This window comes from Talpa europaea (genome assembly GCF_964194135.1).
Source record: "Talpa europaea genome assembly, chromosome: 5".
NCBI lineage: Eukaryota > Metazoa > Chordata > Mammalia > Eulipotyphla > Talpidae > Talpa > Talpa europaea.
Window position 1 is genome coordinate 82,845,207 of NC_140071.1, and position 23,868 is coordinate 82,869,074.

General features: G+C 33.0%; 1 protein-coding gene across 5 annotated transcripts in view; it reads right to left on the reverse strand.

The window, feature by feature from the left end:
- Nucleotides 1–23,868, reverse strand: part of PDLIM5 (PDZ and LIM domain 5) — a gene marked incomplete at both ends in the record, with an annotated part of 228,711 nt that overhangs the window by 86,747 nt on the left and 118,096 nt on the right. For 2 of the 5 annotated variants that reach the window (XM_084233451.1, XM_084233452.1), the window contains 2 exons: nucleotides 6,317–6,735; nucleotides 8,309–8,351. In XM_084233451.1, the coding sequence (XP_084089577.1) occupies nucleotides 6,317–6,735; nucleotides 8,309–8,351 (462 nt within the window). Of the gene's footprint in view, nucleotides 1–442; nucleotides 458–6,316; nucleotides 6,736–8,308; nucleotides 8,352–23,868 lie in introns of all 5 variants that reach the window. The other 3 variants (XM_084233450.1, XM_084233453.1, XM_084233454.1) reach the window with 3 other exon arrangements.

Below are 23,868 nucleotides of genomic sequence, written 5' to 3' on the forward strand. Positions count from 1 at the left end.
GAAACAAAGGATAATCTCAGTGACTTTTATTTTAAAAAATTTATTTGGGGTGGAATGTAAACAACCAGCAAGAACAAACAATTTATCTCAAAATACACTGAAAATTAGCAATTTCATTCAAATTTAAAAAATAACTAAGCAAGGGAGGTCCAAACTACATCTTCAACTCCAGTATATTCTGTACATAATAATTACTTGTCTCTCTGAAGATCTAGCTAAGTTTTTCTATTGCAGAAGTGTGGGTGTTCAAAAACATACCCACTGATTCACCCAAAGTTCTCTACCATGAAAAACATGTTTCCTACACTCTGTAACATATTTGAAAATTCTTGCAATGAGAAGAAGCTAAATTTGCTGGTGGTGGTAACTTGAAAACAAGATAAAAAGTTACAGACAAGACAGTGATAAAAATTACAAAAGGAAACATTAATTAGATACTTACATGCTGCCAGGGTTACTGATGAAAGAATAAGACACACAAAAAAATGTGACAGAGTAGAGAAGATATTGATGTTCCCAGGATGATAGAAAACAGACAAAGACAAGGTCCAAAAAAAAAAAAAAAAAAGAGTGAAATAACAAAACTCAAAACAATGAATTTACATGAAAAATGTTACACAAATATCATGCTTCAAAATAACTGTGTAATCAGACAAAAATCAACAAATGTTAGTAAAAATTCTGTTACACTGTTATATCTAGACAATGGTTTTATTTGAATTTGTCTTTTTCCAAAGCCACTAAAAAACATTCTATATATTAAAGTTACTTCAAGTATCCAGGTACTAATACCAAGAGAGAAAGATCCACTATTAAAAAAAAAGTCTAGATATTTACAATTCATTTTAGCATGAATCTAAATTCCTATTATGTTGCTAACAAGTGGCATGAAATAATTATTTGATGTAAGATCCAGAAACAAATGGTTTATGAATCATTTTTAAAATCAGAGAATTAAAAAAAAATCATTCACTCTCATATAAGCAGTACATATTAATATAGCAGTATAATCTCATACAAATTATCTTCAATTATATAGTATAAAGAAATTATATGCTATTTGAACATTTTCTTATTTTTAAAAGTGTAATAATCGTGATGAAAAATAAAGGAATCATAGTGAGTCACAAAAAATGGATTATCACTCAATTTTCATACTCTCCCCTGTCATTATCAATACCCACATTTGCAAGCAAATTCCAACAGGTTTACAGCTGATTTGTGGGAACTCTAGAGTTCTATATCATCAGTGACCTAATTATTGCCTTGAAAGGCCTGACAACATATAGTAAAGGAACTAGGTTAAAAACATCTAAAGAGAGAAAAACATTACATATAATTCATTCACAGAGCCTATTAAATGTAGACCCATTAAAAATATATTAGTATCCCATTATTAGAACCAAAGTAAAAAGTCCATAATGTCAACACTGTTGAATCAATCCTTCTGCAATGACACTTAGAGTAACTAATAATAATTCATTATAATGTGAGGAAAACCACCTATCAGTTTTAATACTAAGACTGTTCAGGATAGATACATTTTCACACACCAAAGTCAATTTTACAAACTCAGGCTGAGCTGCACTGATGGTGATTGGCTGCAGATGTGAGTTGATTTCAAAAACTTAAGTATATTTATTCTTCTCTAGCTGCAATGCAGAACATTTTATCCTCTGCCTTGCCAGTGTAAGTAATGGGAAAATCTTTTTCAAAACAACCTCTCCTGAACAAAATTAAATTTAAATATATACTTAAACAGTTTAAAGTTTAAGAAAAAAAGTTTTATCTCAAAAGGAAGTTAGGGGGGTATGTGCTATGGTGTGATGATGGGCAACGAGTGGACTGTTGACTGGTTTCAACCTAAAGATGTCAATTTGAATATGTTAAAAAATAATTTATATATATAGAAAATGTACTCCAACTGGAACAATGATTAGACACTAACGTGCCATTTGTTTCAAATGACAGTCTGGTGAATTGGCTTCTTTTCTGGTTATGGACTTACTTCCTCCATAGTTTAGAGAAGTTGCAATCCACAAAAGTCTAAATTTTCTCATCAGTGAAATTTCTGTCTTTTTGATTTCTTCTAAGGACATATAAAAACTATATAAATACTGGCTTTTAGGCTAGAAATCTAAACAGCTCAAAATAAAGTACAATCAAATTCAATTATAGTGCATGCTCATTATTCACTAGTATTGCCTTAGTTCACTCAATATATCCTCAAATCTATAATTATTGAAAACAAATACAAAGTCAAAGTAACAAAAATAAGCCCAGGTCACAAAAGTAGGTGATATAAATGAAGGCACAACAAATTTTTGGCTTCAAAAGACTACATTCAACTCCTAGTTCTACTACAGACAGATTGCTTGGCTTGAGAAAATTACTTCTCAGCATTCAAAGTCTCAATGAAAATTAAATCATATAAGGCATTTCAAAACAACTAGCACAATGTACAGTAACAAATAATGCTTAAAGAATCTGAATCTTGAATTCAGTGGTTTAAACACAAATTTATTTTTCCAAGTCCACCTTTTGTCCCTTATTAAGTTAGTGTTTGTTATGCTGGAATCATAACTAGTCAAAGTATTTGTGTATAATAATTTAATTTTAAACAGACAGTGAACAGGGTTTGAAGATATTTCACCAGTATACTGCTGTACAATATTCCTGTGCACATGTAAGATGAAACTATTCAATAAGGAGATCAGTTACACTGGAATATAGTTTCTCTAATAATTCAATAGATAATTCTCTTGGGTATTTTCAAATCAGTTATTTCTATATTTCCAATTCTACAGTGTAGTTATGATATAAGGAAAATTATAAAGTTGTAACCTAAGGTCATTTTTATCTATTTTAAAGTAGGTAATCACCAGCCAGTACTGTTGATACAAAGGACACAAAAGTGATTCCCAGTATCTATGCCAACTACCTGAGACATTTAATAAGTTGGTAATTACTTTCTTTAACTTATTTCAAAGGTGTATACACTGTCTATCAACCAGGGGCATAGGACTGAACATACAGAGATTTATACCTTCCAACCACATTGAAAAAAAATCAAAACAGTCCTTAGACACTGGTTTTTGATATAAATTTGAAAATCAACTCAATTTTACATGTTATTTACTGGTGGTACACAAACTATGCTTTCTGTTCTATCTTTAGCTTTGTTTTCTAATAGACTTGACTGACAAATTATATTTCTCCAAGCATTACCTATTTTAAACCATGACACAGCAAACCTCACATATATTTATGACAAATGTTAAATACTACTATTTATTACCATAACAGAGCAATTCACCACAACACAGCAGTGCAAATCAAACTTATTGAAAACACTAAATGTGGTTATTCTGAATTATAGCAATTTTGCAAAATTAAACTATTTTGCAAAGATCGGGCATTCATGCTGTTTTTTCATATATAAATCACCATATTTCCTCTCCAGTAATGTGGATACTAACTTTGTCACTTGTTTTTTCTGCAAAAATAAAAATATTTTAATGTATTACTACCATATCAATACAGTTTGTATCTTCTAAGCCAGGGTCTTCAAAATACCACAAAGGAACTGTTAGAAGAAACTACAGTCCAACAACACTGAAATTAATACGGGACACATGAAAGACTTACCTTTTGAAAGCAGTGGCACATTATAATGCAAGGGCACAGGAAAGGGAAAAGATAAAACTTAAAATACCTGATGCAAAATAGATTCCCTTCCAGTTTGGAATTTTGATCTAAGTATAATAATGAAAATAGTTAATAAATGCAGCAAGCCCAAAAGATAATTTGTATATATAGAAGGAAGGTTACCATTTCTTAAAGTGCCTTGTTCATTACTATTTATAAAAAGGAATGCTTACATAATACTATTAAGAAATATTCTAAAAATATCAATGTAATTAGAGACTTCACATTATTAGATAGGATGAATATATCTCAGTAACGAGGCTTAATTAATAAGTGTTTATTTGTATCCAATATTTAGTAATCCTATAAAAGGTAGGGTGGCTATCAAACTGGCTATTAGCTATTAAACAAAAATCACTTAAAAACTAGTAGTCCTGTTTTGAGGAAAAAAGAAAACTTACATATTTAAATTTACATCCTCTGAATTCTTAAATTTTTGATTACTGCTGGATATTTTTAAAATAAAAAGTAATTAATAAAAATGAAAAACTCATTTCGGAAGAGTTTCGTTGCAGATCTTGTGTAACATAAAAATATGGGGAACCTCAATAATCACATAATTAGTAAAGAGTCTGCCATTTATTTCAGAGAAAATTTGACACTTGACATTAAAAAGGCATTCATACACACTTTGCTTTCAAAGACAGTAAGCTATCACCACCCTAACATCTCAACAACTTGTGAAATGAAGCGATTTTTAAAACATACACAGTTTGCAAATGCAAAGCATCATTTTGCTAATGATACAAAATAAGTAATAATGCCTTTTCTCCTGAATCTTGCACAGTGCAGGACTCCAGGAACATGCTCACAAATCACTGTCAACCGATCAAGGAGGCATAAAGGCCCTATAACTACACCACTGCCTAGAATTTTATTTGAAAATAATAAGCTTTAAGTCATTTCAAGTTTACAAGCCAAAGCCAAACTTATAAAACACAAAATTCAAGCTTGGTATTTTCACATATTTTCAACAGTGTGCTTTTCCATAACCTCAATTTGCTTTTCACTTCTCCAGTTTTCCATTAAGACTTCTATAAAATTTCAAGCAATGTTAATAAGGAGAAGAGATTTTAGTTTAAATAGCTCCTTCAATAGACTTTTTTTTTCTATTGAACCTGAAATTCAGCAAGTTTAATAAAAGTAAACTTAGCATTCTGTGGAGCTAGAATTTGAAAGGTAACATCTGCCTTTCAGGACATGTACTATGAATACTTTGAAATCAAATCTATTGTATTAAAATAGAAATACTGAAAAAAAAAAAAACCAAACTCACCCCAATACTACATGCTATTTCTTTTCCTCACATGAAAGAAGAAATAACTCTCTCTGATAGACACAAGATTTCCTCAAATGCACATGAAAACATTAGAAAGCCACCCATAACCACAAAATTTATGTCCAGCTCAGTAGCTGTTGTTCCAGGTTTCCTGATCCTTCTCTCAGCAGCAGACTGGAAACCCGCCACCTTCTTTTCCAAAGCCCAACGTTGCCATGACAGCAGTGCTACAGAAAGCATAGCCCCCCTTCATTACACAAATTAACATTCGGAAGGAATTATCTCACAAAAGTAGCCATCCACATAATTGTTTTAATTATATTTTCCTGGGAACTGGCATTGGTAAAAATCACGCATGAAGATTATTTCTCTTCATCTCCTCTTAAAGTACATTTTTGTCAAATAAATCCGATCAAAATGATTTCACAAAAGTGACTCTGGCTTAAAGCATGGTACTGAATTCCAAAAGGAATAAAAGAACCATCTATAAATGGAAGCTGCTGAAAACATAATTCAACCATTTAAAAAAAGTATATAGCTCCCAAAAGGAAAAATCTGTAAGGAACACATTCTCAAACACTAATAACACTGCATACTTTGTGTCTACCGCTTTGAATTTATCCACTTTAGAAAAATCTTTACAATGAAAATATCTCTAATTTGCTTCTAATGTTTTTTAAATATCATTGATGTTACTGTTCTGTCACTACAGATTTGTTCTTAAAGATTAAATTTCAGTTTAAATGTATCTGAAAGAATGTTAGCTCTGATTTATGCTAATGAACTAGGAAATAAACATGAATCAAAACTGAATTTATTTTGTCTTAAAACTACTCCCTAACCTAAAACTGCTCTAAAATAAAAGTTATCAAAGACTGCTGCAATCAAACAATTAAAAATAAAAAGGGCTGCTTTAGGGAAAAGAAGTCTCTTACAAACTCTTCACTGAACAGCTTTTGTATCTCCCTGTGATAGCCACTCTGTTTCAGATTTTGGTAGCCAATAAAAAGATTAAAAATTTGAGGAAGATTCAAGACTTGCCTTGCATTACAAGTGCCAGCTGCTCAATGTTTTGCTAGAACTTGGAGAAAGAATTCAGTAAGTTACATGATTCATGACCAGTCAAAATGCATAATTAGGTTTTGATTAACCTATAATTTTCTTGCAGAAAGTGCTTTAGGTATATAATATAAAGTTACATGTTAATGAAGCAAATAAAACTTTATCTCCTTTCCTTCAAACAACAGATGATTCTGGTGGGATGTAGTTTTCTAAAAATTGCTGAAAGAAGAGTTTTGATACGCACAGAAAGCACCCTTGTCCACCTACCCATTTTGCTGTTTACTGTCACCCTGGGATCCTCTTCTCTGTCCCTCTGCTACCTCCTGAGCAGTCTCGGAACACACGCTGGTGACTGTGGGCTGCCGTGGGACATTAACTGCAGTTTTACCAGAGCTCAGTGCAGATGAATGCTGCTCAGCACTAAGATTGGTATTAGCATGCAGTCCAGATGCAGTGAATTGGGGAGGAGTGACAGCAGCCACGGGTGGAGGGGAAGCATGTGATGAAGTGATCTCATGGGCTGGGGTGAAGGCAGACGATGGTGATGGGATGGATGTGGCTTTTAGTGAAGACACAGAACCAAAGGGCCGTGGTGCCTTATTGTAGGCCATGTTGGTAGTGGAAGTAACTTTGGACACAGCAGTAGATGGAATGGGCACAGGTTTAACTACTTCTTTAGGTTCTCCCTATGTAAAATAAAAATAAACATACACAAAAACAGACCAAATGCATGCAAAATAGAGTCAGCAGAAAGAGTACACAGCTGTTTTTTAAAAAGACAAACATCCTGTTAGCAGTCCAAACTTATGTTTCCAAGAAAAAACAGTGAGTTGATATAGTTTAACATGCAAACTAAGTGGTCCCAACATGCACGACACAGATGCATATATAAGTATACATATACGTATATATTCGTATTAAAATTTATATTAAAATTTCAGAATATTTAGAACATTGAGCAGGAAAACTATCAAAAAAGCCTAAAGACCGTCATGAATGTCAATTTGACATATTCCAAAGGAAAAAATTTAAAATGCCCCACAGTAAACAAAACATTGTGACTGAAACATTCATTTAAAAAAATCTAGTCTCAATTATAACTCCATCTTTCAAACATATTTAATTACTCTCTAAAGTACAATCATTTGATTCATGCAAAAGTAATAGCATATTACTAATTTTTCAATTAACAAGAAGCAAGGAATAAGATAAATTTCATCTAACTCAGAAATGTGTGACTACCTTGAATCAAGAAATTTAAAAATTGTTTTTTAAAAACCTCAAAGAATCAAACAAATAAACAAATAAAATTAACACTTTTACTATAATTCATGTGTTGCTGACTCTAGAATGTTCTGACATATGATTCAGAGATGAAATAAAATTCTCCCCTTTTCCAAAATGAATATTTAATAACTGCATGAGGAAAAAATTAATCTTAGCTGTTTCCTCATTGTCATAAAAAATAACAATAGGAAGACTCTATTCCTCAAAAAAATTAGCAAAATTTGTTTGTAAATCCATTTTTCAAAAAAAGTTTAATGTAAAAAATATAATTGAGGCTTCTTTATCATTCAAGAATAAATGCCTACTACCCTCACCATCCCAAAAGAAAAAAAAAATTTTTAAAAGAGCATAAAATAGTGGCTCTATTATGTTCATTACTAAGAAGAAAACTTAATCTAAATTAACTTTATAGAAATAATAAAGCTAATGAATGGGGGTGGGGTGAGCAGAAATAGGTTAAAACCTCACCACCTCAATAAAGTAACTATTTCAATGGAATGGCACAAGTAAAATTAGGGAGAAAACCCCCAAAAGCATAAACCAGTTGTATATGAATAATAGTTTGGGACAATTTGAGGAACTATATGAAAGAAAATGTGCACTTGCCAATTACCTAATTAAAGATTACTCTGAAAATCTAACTAAAACTTATTAATAATAACATGGCATAATATGTTATTTGGAACCTATTATTGTGATATTCAATTTTTGACTACTTATTTATTCTCTTCAGAATATGTGAATAAGAAATTTAGATATAAGAAATGATTAATTTATGGCTTCAGAAATGGGGTTTTACTACTAAAAGTATAAAGATGGTAACTGTATATATTGATTACCATCCTTCTGTATTTAGCAGAAAACTGTATTGAAACATAAACTCAATGTAAGTATGGGACTGCAATGGAAGTGACAGTAGCTCAGGAACAGACTATAAATGATTACCATAAATATGCTCGATAGGAAACATACCTTTTGAACAGGAACCAGCTCTGGCTTGGTTATAGCTGATGCTCTGGAGAGAAAGAAAAGAAAATGGAGGAAAAATCATGAATATTTGCAAGCTTGCAAACATCCTATTTAAAGACTATTTATTACTCTATACTTTAATATACTAATTCATCAAAATGTATAGTTTTATAATTCATGATTTTTACCATTGACAATCTACTGGTTTTGTAACTTATATCTGAAGATCCAATATCTATACTTGATATCCTTAGTTCTGGACACATTCAAATGAGGAAAGATAAATATCAATCCTGTTCACAAATGAACTTATGTTTATCTTTAAATTAAACTTATGTTTGATTTAAACTTATGTTTAATTTATCTTTAAGATAAACTTATGTTTATCTTTAAATTAAAAGCTATTCCCCACATAAAAGGGCAAAGTACACTAAAAATGATTTTCTGACCTTTAATGATTCCTGAAACATCTAATTTGAACAATCTTTATCACCAACAGTATCTGAGTTTTCTAACATTCATGAACATGTCCATAGAGTATTAGTTTCTGTGAAGATACTGTATAAATTCTGATTGAATTGGGTCACTAAAAGAATGTTTATTTTGTATTTATATTTCTAAGGGCTTATACAATTTAGAGTATCTGTTACGCTAAAACTAATAAATATAGTCTTCCACTAAATTATAATTTCAGTCAGGAGAGACACTCTACTGATTGGGAAAAAATCTTTGCACTCCATTGAACTGATAAGGGACTGATCACAAAGACTCACATGGCTCAACAAAAACAAAATAAACAATCCAGTCAAGAATTGGGCAGAAAAACTTAAAAGAAAAGGAGGACAAAAATCAATGTGCAGAACTTAAACTATTTTCAAATTCAAATTATTTCTTAATTTTAATGTATACTTTTTTGTTGCATTAATACTGCCCCTTGGTTAGCATGAACTAATAGTAACAATAATTGATTTGGAGCAATTTATCACATGTAATCAAGATAAATAAACAAAGAAGCAACTACCATTATTCCCACTTTTTAAATGAGAAAGTCAGAGTAAGAAAATTATCTAGGATGGCGCTAAAACCAACATTTGTTCTATATGGCTGGTTATAGTCAAGGATAACAACTAAATGAAGGGGAAAGCATCCAATAATTCGGCTAACCGCTAACATATATATTATGTTTTATAACTGTAGAAGCAGTTTAACTTCTCTACTATTGATAGTACACAAGCCTGAGGACAGGACTTCAAATGCAGAATTCAAGAAATGAAACTACATAGGTAAATAAGTGATAACAATTTTAAATTACAAAACCAGAGATCATTTTACTTATAAAGAAAGATCACCAAGAGAAGACACTAGCTTAGAATATTTGGTCTCTAGGAGCATAACCTAGTAATGAACTCTGATCAATGTTTTTAGCAGAAACTGAATTTTCCAATAACTAATTTGGTTAGCTAGAGCAAGGACCTACTGAATAATTGGCTAAACTAATGAGAGGCTACAATGGATGCAATACAGAATAATACTGTGCAGTTGCGTAACTTTCCATGTGAATGCTCAGACAATTTCTCTTTTAGTTTACAGGATTATTACTACCAGCAAAAGAAACAAGTTCAAGTACATACCAGTGGGCTCTTTCATTAAAATTTCACAATAAGAAATAATCACAAAGGATCTCTTATTAAACCACCCAAGACAGTGAAAGTTTGACATAATAAAGTGGATGGTATCGTTTTTCATCTGGACTTTTAAAGGTGTATGGCGCTCTTCTAGCAACATAAAAGAATTTATAAAAATAATCTTAAGTTGATTTAAGTGATTTGCTTTCCAAACTAAAAATAAAATGCATTATATCATCTATGTCTATGTGAACAACCATTCCCCAGCTTTAATTAGATATTCTCATTTAAATGCTAGCAGCAACAAAAAAGCCCTAGAAGAGCTAATTTTTCATTCATTTTTAAGTCTCATCTCTTTCTGAGAAAGCACTGATAAAAATGAGTCCTATCATGCTTTAAGAATTAAAAGGTCTACAGAAATACTATTTGAAATTTTGAATTCACAGAAAAATTTAAATCTGAAATTTGAGTTTATCCTTCCTTGCTTTCTCAAAAAATCTCACAAATACAATTTTATGAACAAAGGCATGCATACAAAACATGCTTTCATAATCCCAGGATTGAGACTACTAAACTTAAAAAAAAAAAAAAATAACCCACATCATTTTGTTGGGGGAAAAAAAGACTGACCTGTAATTAAAAAGCAAATAAAGTAAGTAGTTGACACTAGATACAACAAAAACAACTTCTATTGATTTAAATATTTAAAAAACTACCAAGTAAGTCACAGACACAAAAACCTAGAAGGTTCCCTAGGGTTATTCTATCACATGCCCATCAGGTATGCATCTGACCTTTACTGAATATTTAGAGGAACTCACAATATAAGCCATGCAAATTATTATTGAATTAAAAGCAAATTTAGCTCTCTGGAGTAAATGTAAGTTAACCTGTCTACAATAAAATTATTTGAAAAAATATTTTTGACATGGCATATATAAAAAATCTATAACATATTTTAAAGATGAGTATGTAACATCAATCTTGTATTTAAGTGTAATTACATGCTTTTATTTTTTCATACTTTTATAACACTAAAACTATAACGGTACAGGAAATTTAGTACATGACAAATGAAACCTGCAAAAGTAATGAATAGCAATTAACACTAACATTTAAAAACTCAATTGAGTTATCACGGAATAACAAAATAAAAAGAATCACATTTATTTGCAAGTGTGTAAATTCTTTTTTTAATGTTAATAACATTCCTGGAAGGACTATATTAGTACAGTGCTTGTGGAAAATTATTTGGTATTTACTTTTCAAAAATCTTGAAGACAATTCATTCCCTTTGACCAGAAAATCAACATTTAGGGAACTATCATAAGGAAATAATATGAAATATGGAAAATACTGTATTTGAAAAGATTCATTTTATACACTATAATTTATAATAGTAACAATTTGGAAACAACTGATTAAATATACAATGAGAATGTGGGTAACTGTAACATTATGAATAACAGTATGCAATGATTAAATAGTTTCTAGAAATAATTGAGTTGATTGCTAACATGCTTACTTTATAATGTTTATAGAAAGTGGAAGATATAAAATAGCATATATAGCATGATCAGTACATGGGAAAAAGTGGATGGAAACACACCAACATTTTAGTGGAGGGTCTCTATGAATGATATTTGTTTTTACTCTTGTGTGTTTTTTTATATTTTATAGACTGTACATCTACTACGTTTTATAATATGGGAGACTACTTCTTAACTCGTTCACAGAAAACCACACACACACACACACACACACACTCTCTCTCTCTCTCTCTCCCAGAAAACATGAAGTTAAAGTTACATAAACATCTTAACCAAAGGACTTCTCACAGCCATTAATGCCTAAAGAAAAAAAATTATGAATTATTGTCCACACCCATTTGAAATATGGAATACTCAGTTATTTAGAATATTCATTTATTTAAAAAACATTTCTCAACACTAAAGTTAGGAAGGGGAAAAGAAAATCCTCTGGGAAATGCTATTTTAAGGAAACAATCTCTATTAAGACTGAAATGTTTACTTACATCTCTTAAAACTGGCTAAAGGGCCTCCCCGGTGGTGCAGCGGTTGAGCACTGGGCTGCAAAGTTGCGGGTTCGACCCAGGCCGCCGGGCGAGGGTCCCACATGCCGCGCAGACCTCTCCTGCTGCCGGCTGCTCCCCTCAGCAGTGTACTTTGTCAATCTGCCTGCTCTGCTCTGCTCTCTGCTCTGTCTCTGGTGAATTTTCTCACCCTCCCTCGCTTCTGACTGTACCCAGTGCTTGTATAAATAAATAAATAAATAAATAAAACCTGGCTAAAATTAAGGGAAAGAAAACCAAAATCTATAAACCACTCAAAGTCTTCTGCTATAGATTATTTCTTATTGAACTTGTGCTTTCTTAAACATTACATTTACTAAAACACCCTAAGATTATGATTTAATTTAATCAATGTTTAAGGAGGAAGATCCCACTTCACTTGCCAAACTGAAATACATAGTTCTAATATACCCTGGGGAGGAAATACTAATATATGAATAAGGAAAACAATTTGAAAAATATTTCTCAAAATTAAAAGTTTTACAGTTATCTTTTTAAAAGAGAAAAGTAATATAGTAGGGATCTGCTATTTCACTTTAGAAATGCTATATATACGTAAAAGTAAATAGTCCTTAAGAACTTTTAAGTAAACAGTCTCTAAACTGAGGTAGTAGTATAAAAACTTACTCCTACATTTTTCTCTTCAAATTTGAGAAATGTATAATGGTACACTCTCTCCTTCAACATAGTGAGCATCAGAAGTCACTATTGTGTGGTGGCCTCTCATACCAGCAGAAGCACCGGCAATGGTTTAGTGCCATAGGTGTGAGACTTTGCTTACTGTTCTCCCTTTACTCAGTCAGAGCCAAGACAGTGAAACCAATGCATTGGCCAGTGCTATCCTCAACTAGTGGAAATCAAAGAATAAAAGTTATCAGTATGGCTACAATAATTTATTAATTTTTTTAAAGATTTATTTATTTTATACAAGAACCGGGGTACAGGCCAGATGCACGGGAGGGTGAGAGGATTCACCAGAGACAGAGAGGGGAACAAAACAGGCAGACTGATGAAATACACTGCTGAGGGGAGCAGTAGACGCGAGACAGGAGAAGTCTGCCTCGCAATGTGGGACCCTCGCCGGCCGGCCAGGATAGTACAGGTGCTGCAGAGGCTGCAGACAGCTTCACAGTGCGACGCTCAACCGCCTGCACCACCAGGGGAGGCCCTCTACAATAATTTATATTGAAAGTTGACGGATACAAAACCTCTGATACATTACAACCAGTTTCAGAATTTTGATTAAACAGTGAAAAGAGTTCTAAGTTACAGTAGAAACTAGAGTTGGAATGCCTTGGTTAAAATATGTACAGGAAAATTAATGCCTGAAATAAGCAATAGTTCTCTTCAAAGATTTGATTCAAAGAAATCAAGTGAAACTGGATCTTATGGAAAAAAAAATGAATAGTGTTATATTTAAATTATATTTAAATTAATGCATTTTTCTAATACCACTTTATAAAATAACATGCTTTTAAGATTATAAAGTGGCCAAAGAATGATCAAATTAATGTATAAGCAAGAGGAATTAAGCAACAGAAACAGGAGTGCATGACAAGAGGAATTAAGCAACAGAAACTTTGATAAAAGTTTATTTGTATTACTACTCATTATGTCTTGGTGACTCCTACCATATCTAACATAGTTAACTCATAAACAATCATACAGAAAGGAGGCAGATTTCAGTTCATCTTCTGTGAAATGAGCGCTATCTAAGTTTCCCACAGCACAGTCAACTTTGGGCTTGCTGACCTCAGGACCCATAAACAATAGGGTACATCATTAATCACTTTAATTGTAAAGTTGTCAATTTGCAATAACAAAGCAACTCCATGGGGGAGGGGGGGAGTGAGCACTGAAGTGTGCAGACATAGATCCTTAAACAATTTCCCTATATTTTGTTTTTTCAGTCAGTCTGCTTTCCTAAAAATTCAAACTTTAAACATTTCAATGTGTGGGAATATGAAAGGAACTAATCAGTATTTATTTTTACCTAAAAATTTTGAAATATGATTGTATTTTTTACAGATTAAAGTATGAAAGTGGTATCAGCATGCTACAACATCTTTTAGCTTACAGACTATACTCACTACATTCACGTGTTCATACACACACATTTCAGTTTTTCTCTTTTTGCATGTTCTCTTACTATAGAAACTGATAAAGCGTATTTTTCCTCCAGTCAAAAAGACATAACCCAAAGCTGACAGACACTTAGGAAAAGAAGTTAAGTGACAGAACAGGGGCACTGCTCTAGACCATGAGTACTTGCAAACTTCTTTGTGTAGGTTTGATTTTATACCAGGTATGGCTCTGGTAAATTCAGAGCAAGTTATCACATGGTACTTTCCTCAGTAAGGGTGAGGGCTTTTGTTGAAAAGATCTTTTTTAGGTGGTCATAGTTGCTGATGGGGTTAATGAAAAAATTATCACCCAGTTCTACATCAAGCTAAAATGGGAGAGAAGGAAGGGAAGAAGGACATTACTTCTACAGAGCTCCTCTGATCCACATTATTTCCAAGGAGGAAAAAGAGAGCATAGGAGAGAAGGGAGCATAGATTAAATTTAACAGGGTAACATATCCTCTTAATTTCCCCATTGTACAAATAATGAGAGCACTGGAGTCAGCATTATAGATGAATTTACTGGGGTCCTTACTAGGGCTCATCATTGAATTAAAGTCCTTTTATATAATACATTGCTTATGTATCAGAAATTAAGACTAGAAATGTTAAATAACTTGGACTACTAAAAGTTTAGTATCAATGTTCACATGATCCTCTTCCTAATATATCCATGTTGCCTAGCAAAGACAAAAAAATCACAAAAAATTCTGGCTCTTATGCTATGTTGTTTTATTCTTTTCCTTCCTTTTCTCTCTTTTTATTGTATTATTTTGTACTGAGATTAACACTGGTTTACAACACTGTATGTGATTTAGATGTACACCTCATACATCACATTAGGAAATCAATAGTATTCCACTCTGTAATATAATACAACTTCTTTTTTTATTCTTTTTTTTTTTTTTAAATTGAAGTGCCAATGGTTTACATGTGTTTTAGAAGCACAGGATTTCCCCGGTTGGGTGGAGTCATGGTAATGCACCCACAGTCCTGCCTCATAGTCCACCATACTACAACTTTCTAAACCACTCACCTGACACTGGACACGTAGGTTGTTTCCATATGTTGCTAATGTAAAAAGAGCAGCAGTGAGCACAGGTTAAGAAATTTGAACATAGAATTTGAAAATGGCAGAACCAGGATTTGAACCCCGGTGCTCCAAATGTTTTAAACACAGCTCTGATGCTCTACCCTCTAGGAATAGCAAACAAAGAAAAAGTCACAAAAAGTAATTTTGGTAAAGAGCTCCAAAGAGAAATGGTTTCAAAAATTGAAAACTATTAACATTTTTTTCAATCATGTTATCTATTATTTTAAAGATTTTTAAAAATTTATTTATGCATACAAGAGCTAGGGTATAGGCTAAGGGGAAGAGGGGTGGTGAGAGGATTCACCAGAGACAGAGTGGGGGGCAGAACAGGAGGATCTACTGAAATACACTGCTGAGGGGTGAGTGGGCAAGACAGGAGAGGTCTGCTGCGCCATGTGGGTCAGCTCCCTGACCTGTGATCAAACTCATGAATGCGCTGTGGCTAGAGACAGCTTAACCCCTGCACCACAAGGGAGGCCCCTCAATCATGTTGAGCTATATGTGTGTAAGTTCTTCAAAAATTTCCCAAGGAAAGCTTTAGAAACATGAAAAGTAAATAATTCACTCTTCCTTGTTTTTCTAGAATATTTTCCCGAAGAGAAATAGGAATTTTATAATAATTTCATTTTCCCGCAAGCTGGAGCTGGAGGTCACCTAAGAGTATCATCTATGGTGTTAAACTGGGTGTCTTTCAAAATAGCAACTAACTTCTGAAGTTAGTGGTCATGCTGATTCCATGACAGCACAACACAAGTGCTCCTTGAAGGCATGTGTCAAGAACCTCATGTTTGTATCTCCTCTTCCTTGCAATTCTGAAAAAATAAAGGCATTGGCTTTGTGGTCTATTACCAACATCGATAGTGATATTCTACTAATACACAGAATGAATCACCTGTGATACAGTGGTATGTATTAAGCTTGCAAGATAACAGAAATAAACATGAAGGTTCCTTTTCAATTTGGCTTTGCTTATACATACATATGTATCTAGTCACTGAATATATATACAGAGACACATGTAAATATTTAAAATATTTAAATACCTAGTTACTGAATAATACACTTTTGATAGTGTTCTTTTTGTATCAGCCTGTGCTTTCGTAAACAAACACACCCTTATGTTAGAGTCAAAATCTAGTTTAACTACCACATTTGTTATGATTATATGGTCTCTTGCATTACCTTAAGCTATTTCAACCAAGCACCTTCTCATTCCTAACTAACTGGTGTTACACGCAATGTTACACGAAGTTCAAGGGGAACACCTGTACTATATCTTTTTCCTAATTTATTACACTGATTTGTTAATTGCATGAATATTTATTGAATCCTTAACAGTAGGTTCTGTTGTAGGAGGTGGAACACTAGTAATAAATTAAAAAGACAAAAATCCCTACTTTGAAGATATTTATGTTCTACTTGGGAAAGAAAAACTGAAAACAAAGCAAAGTATGTGACATAGGAATAAGTGTATAAGCAAGATGGACAGGGATACATTATTTTATATAAAGTAATCAAGCAGACCTCTATAATAGTATGAAATCTGAGCAGACCGATAATGTAGAGAATTATAGGCAGAATCATATAGCAAGAGCAAAGTCTGTGTTAGTGGGTCTAAAGTGGGAGTAAAAGCTGGGAGAGCAGTGAGAGATGGAATCAGAGATCATGAAGGCCAGAACAGATAAGGTACTTTAGCACACTATGGGGATCTAGTTTTTCACGCTGAGATTTAAAAAAAAAAAAAGGATTTCTAAACACAGTACTTCATTTTGTGAGACTCTAAATCTAATTAAAGTTAAATCCAAGTACACATATATAAATATAACATTACTCACATTTTCAGCAATAAATTAGCCTGTATAGATGTTTGAACTGTATAAGCCTACTTACTAAGTAACAGAAGGGGAAGAAAAATGGACTATAACTTGCCAAAAAATCTTAAATATATCAAGATAAAATAGAAAAGTGGCAAAATGTCTAACTTTTTCTCCATTCTTTCAAAGTGTAATATGCTGTCTGCGGTTCACATTTTTATTCTCTATGTCCTATGTTAATACTGGAGACACAACTTGCCACTAAATTTTTCCAAATACATTCTTTTTTTCTGTTCTTGTCTAGGCTAAACACATTAAATTGAAAAGTTTTTTTTTTTTAATAAACTGGGTATTTTGAGTTATTTCAATAAAATTCAAGGAGACAAGCATTCCAGAATTTAGCACAGCCTTATTAGGAAACAGTCAGATGTCTTGTGGACAGCACATGAAATGAAAACTTTTCATTCTTTATAGTCTCAACTTAGTTTTTTCCATTGATTCAACACTTAAATAATTTGGGATAGGTTTATATTCTTTATAAAATCTGGAGGGAGTTACTCAAGAGTCAAGGAATTTAAAAATTAATGAACTAATATAGCTATTTTAGCCATACATAGACAAAGCTATCTTTTTGAGTAACTCTAAAATGACCCTTTAATTTCACATTTATTTTTATAAAATGACAGTATTACTTACATTTTTGATTGATAATTTAATAGATTTTGTTGTAAAATTTAAGCCACATTAGAATTCTAAATCTTCCCAATGTTAACAAAGTATGAGTATTTTTTTAAAGATTTATTTATTTATTTATATAAGCACTGGGTACAGTCAGAAGCACAGGAGGGTGAGAGGAGTCACCAGAGCCAGAGCGGGGAGCAGAACAGGCAGACCGACGAAGTACACTGCTGAGGGGACCAGCGGGCGTGGCAGGAGGTCTGCGCACCATGTGGGACCCTCGCTGGCAGCTAGGGATCGAACCGGTGCTGCAGAGGTTGCGGGCAGCCCCGGAGCCCAGCACACAACCACTGCACCACCAGAGGAGGCCCAGTATGAGTATTTTTAACAGAAACCATATAAAACATTAAAAATAAAATTATATATATACTGTCTACATGTAAAACCTCTGTCACTACAGGAAGAAAATCTGCTAAGAAAAGCACTATAACAGCTTTTATACAAAAAGCCAAGGTTATTATCCTGAGAAAATTAATTTGAATTTTCCCATCAAAAACATTATTATAGAAAATTGCCTTCAATGGTGGTCTTAAAGGTAGACAACTCAAAATCTATGATTTACCATGCAAGTTCAACAACACACAAACTGATATGCCCCTGTGAAATGGGACAAATCCACTGGTAAGGTTTGAAAATTATGACAATGTCAAATTGTTCTCAATTTGAGTATGTATCATGTCACTGACCATGAACACAGGTCAGACTGCCCCCAGTGTCCAGGAACCACAAGGTACGTACCGAGCTAGAACACTGCTATTAAACATTTTATCACAATGGTCAGGAATATAGTTTGGACCATGACCTACCTAATACAAATATGAAACCACAAAATACATATTTTCATGTGCAGTCCAATAAAATATATTCTGTTCTAGTCTACTTTATAAACCAGAAAAACTGGGGAAGGGACAAAGCTGTTCTTTTTTTTAAAGATTTATTTTATTTATTTATGCATACAAGAGCTAGAGTGTATGCACCCCAGAAGTTGGGGGGGGGGGAGGGTGAGAGGATTTAGTAGAGACAGAGCAGGGAGTAGAACGGGTAGATCTACTGAAATACACTGCTGACGGGAGCAGTGGGCAAGACAGGAGAGGTCTGCTGTGGCATGTGGGTTAACTTCCTGGCTGGGGATTGAACACAAAATCAGAAGGATATGGAATCTTGTCAAATAATAAAAATGAGGCGAGTTAACAGTAGTCACACAAATGCTCACTGAAGTGAATTGAAAGTCATGAGCTACACCCAAGGCTACGAGTGAGCTGCATATGTCAATTAATGTAGGGATCCATACTGAAGGAAATTAAACTTTCATTATAATTTTTGTTCCCATTTTGACTTTTACAACATCTAAGGGTTTTTGGTGCTTTAAAACATGGCCTTGTTTTCAGTTGTCTGTCACATAAAATTGCAACTTACAATCTCAATGATCTCCTATTTTCTAGGAAATCTTACCCCAAAGCAAACACTGGCATGTGCTTATGCTTTGGTGTCCCTATGAAAACAAGGTGTAGCATGACTCACTGCTATTCTTGTTGAATTATGCATTTCATGTGAATTCTGAAGAAAAAGACTAACAGACAAGTGTGCTGGAATATTGATAATTACTGTTATACAATTTATTTAGAGGGAACATTTGTAGAGGCAGGACAGTCTTACAAAAAAATTGCACAAGATAGAAGATCTGGTCAGATAATTATAACTTTCCATTTCAAGGTCACCAAAAATATTTATTGCAACCTAGGTATATGCAATCGTTTATCTTTGATAAAATCAGATACTAACAAAAGTAGGCCAGTTTCAGAAATCTGACATAATTCTCACAAATAATCCCTGAGAAATAAAAGACTCACATATTTCTTAACAGATAATCTAAGCTGACATTACCCACTATCAACCTTAAAATCATAATACAGTATTTTCTCATTTTTTTTCAGATCTTCTGATAGACAACTTGGTCTATGTCAAACTATCACAATTTCCTACTAAAATAATCAAAATTCCTCATTCTATAATACAAATTTATTTTCTTTAGTTTACAAAAAATCCTAACATGACTATCTTCATATATAGACTCAAACAAAACCACTACAGCTGAAAAGTTTCAGACATAGAAAAAAATCATACCTACTTGCAGAGGGAACTCAACACATGGTTTTATTAGAAACATTCATCAATACCAAGGAACACTTACATTAATTCTTACTTAATTCTTCAATTTTTTTAACTAATTGTTCATTTTACCAAAAAAGAGAACTACATTATTATTGCACCTAAAAGTAAAACAGCAAATCAAATCCTAAAGTTCAAATTTCTCTTCTCAAACTAAGTTACTACTATAATCCTTGATTAATAAATTTATTTCAAAGTACAATATAAAAAAAACAAAGAAAAGCACAGTTTCTCTGGTTTTAGTACAGATACAGGTACAAAATTCAGATTGTAATCCACTGGCCTTTTGATACCGTTACTGTGGGATACTTTAGAACAGAGTTTGACGTAGAAGAATCTTATATAAGCACAGGAAAGCTGACATTCAGAAAAAACACGTTGATAATATTTCAATGGCATTTCTATTACACACACTTAGTGTTTTCTGTGCTTTAAGTCTTCTCATTTCAGAAATGTGTTTCACAATTCCCACTTACCAGCCTCACATTTACCAAAGATAGTATTTATCAAGAAAATACAAGCATGAATTTTATTTGGAGTTAAACAAGACTTACATCTCAATGCTACCTTTGTAACAGTAAGTTACTCCAAGTTAATTAACTTCTCTGAGTTAGCTTCCTTATCTATTAAAGAGGTTACCAACTATCCCACAAGGTTATTCTGAGGATTAAATGATACACTACATGGAAATTACCTTGCACTATACTTGTGACTTGTAGTGGATAAATAAAATAACCTAGGATTTGTGTAGTGTATCCATGGTTTTGTAACATGAATATGTTTAATATTATAAACAACATATGGTGCTTTCAAGGACAAATTCATTATAAGCAGTCTGTATCTCTACTCTGACACTTCTGTAGTGGTTGAAATAAAAGACTTAAATGAAAAAGTCTGTAAACTAAAGATAAAGTTAAAATCAGAACAATTCCTCACAATAGAATATAATTCTGAAAGGCCACAAATTCTGTCTCTCCAAAGGAGAAATAACATTTGATAAACTTACACACATATGTAACATACTACAGAAGCATTTTATATTATGATTTTTTTTTAAAGACAGAAACCTAATCACAAATTTAATAATGCTGTTTCCTTCCTTAACAGTTTGCGCTCATCTAGCATACGCATTTGTCAAAATTATAATTAAATAATTATATTATTACATGTTAACTATCTCCCCTATTAGGTAGTATACCAGTTTTATGACAGAAGAAATCAAGTCCACTTTATTCACTTCTGTATTCCTGAGGTATATGTAGAAAGAATATACGACAAGTGTTGGACCTCCCCGGTGGCTCTGGGATTAAGTCTCAGAGTTATCAAGCTATCTATCACCAGCCACTGCTGCATGACTTAAATCCCAGGCCAGGGAGCTAACTGAGAAGGCATAGCAGACCTCTCCTGTCTTGTGCACTGCTTCCCTCAGCTGTGTATTTCAATAGATCTGGCTGTTCTGCTCCCTACTCTGTCTCTGGTAAATCCTCTCACCACCCCCCCATACCTCTGGCCTACACCCCAGCTCTTTTATGCATAAACAAATAAAATAAATTTTAAAAAAGAGAATAAATGATGGGGCCTCCCCGGTGGCGCAGCAGTTGAGCGCTGGGTTGCGAAGCTGCCCGCAGTCTCTGCAGCGCCAGTTCGATCCCAGGCTGCTCCCCGGCCACCGGAGGAAGGTCCCACATGGCGCGCAGACCTCTCCTGCAGCCCGCTGCTCCCCTCAGCAGTGTACTTTGTTCCTTCTGCCTGCTCTGCTCCCCGCTCTGGCTCTGGTGAATTCTCTCACCCTCCCGCACTTCTGACTGTACCCGGTGCTTATATAAATAAATAAATAAATCTTAAAAAAAAGAGAGAGAATATATGATGTGTGTGTATATGCATACATACACAAATACTTAGATACACATATAAACAGGGAAAAAAGACTAGGAGAAAATATAACAAAGTATGTTTTCTTTCGATGGCACAAGCTTCATATTTTCTGTATCTTCGGAATGTTCTTCAATATGCATGTAACTGTTTTACAAACAAAATTATTAAACATTTTCTTAAAGGAAAACAATGCTTGAAAAGCAGAATAACATAGAAAACAGCATTAATTAGAAAATCACTTAAACTCAAATGATTTTATAATCTCTTGATGAAAGATAATCTCTAAAAGGGAATATGGATGCACTCAGGAGAAGACACACAAAGAAGAGCAATTAACTAATATTTAAAAATAACACAAAAAGTATATAAAGACAGCAGAAAGACGAAAAGTCTAGTGACAAAAGGGAAGACGAATGTCTCTTTCCCAGCAAGGACTTTGATGACAAAGCAATTGAAAAGACATATTATCTGTATCGATAACCAAAGGAATATAAATATATGAATAAAGATTAATAAAACTTATTTTCAGAAAATATTTTCACATTTCCCTTCATAATCTATTAATAATTTATTCACCCTCTATTAATCTATTAATAATAGATTAATAATCTATTCACCCTCTATTGCAATGTATGGATATATTCTTAATAATAATCTATTCACTTAATAATCTTAATAATCTATTCACCCTCTATTGCAATGTCTGAATATATTCTCTGTGGACTATTGATCACACGGGCTGAATATTAAGCATGCAAATACTAAACACAACACATGTAGAGTTCTGGAATCTAATGAGAAGAGACTTAGATTCAATGGCATGCACACTGAGTGAATCCCTGTATCTGGGATGTGCTGGCTCACACACTCCTTCAGGGTCCACAGTTCCCAGAAGAACTCTCTGGGAGACACTGTGGACTCTCCTACAAAATTCTGAGCAACGAATTTCCCTAAACTTTGGCTCAGCATTGAACATTTATATTCCCTTAAGAATAAAAGACTGAATAGGATTTTAAAATTTTACTGTTAAAGGATAACAATACTAGTGTTACATGTTATCAAAAGAAGTAGAGAGCTGTACTTAACATAAAATTCTGACCTGGGAAAACAGAAAGTCAGCGAACTATTATTTAGAAATACAAAGGCACACATCAGAGAAAAAAAATTAGGTGCTTCTGCTGAAAGAGAACAGGTAAGTAGAGGAATAAAAAAGGAACTGTTTGAGCCTTTTAATTCTTATGCCTTTTCCTTCTTATACTATTTACATAAATTTTCAGTGTGTCTGCCTGTTCTGCTCCCCATTCTGTCTCTGGTGAATGCTCTCACCCTCCATCTGGCCTGTACCCTGGTTCTTATATAAATAAAATAAATCTTAAAATAAATAAATAAGTATACTGGTGATTCAAAATATGAAGTAAAGTACTATAGTAACATTAGGAATGTATATACACAGAGAATTTATAAGTTAAAGATTTCAACTATCACATGAGAAAAAATTAGATTTCTGAGAACAGAGGAAACACAAAAAATATGTATCTAACAACATCAAAAATACTTTTAGTACATTTCTACCTATTCTACTCCTGCTTCAGATGTATTAACCAAGTAAGACAACCTAAAGTCACCCAGTCTTGCTCTGTCCTTTTTTCAAGACTCTAAGACCATATCATGTGTCTCATGTTTCCTGAAGTGTTTTACTGCCACCACTTGAAACCTGATCAATCAACAGCACAATTTTAGGAAATAAAATCTACATTGGAAAAAGATCTTTTGCCTTGTCTATGATTTTCTTCTTTCTTATATTTTTCTTACGGAAATTTTCATATTCTGACTCTCATCTATGCAAGTATATCTAAAATGGGATTAATCTAGAGCATATTTTTGCTGTATATGAGATTTTTATATTTATTTTCAATTAGTCAACAATGTTTTACTAAGATCATAATATATAATTAGAAGTTAAAATTAATACAATCTCTTCAAGGAACTCCTATTTAGACAACATTTATGGAATTATAATTTAGTCTGTTCTCA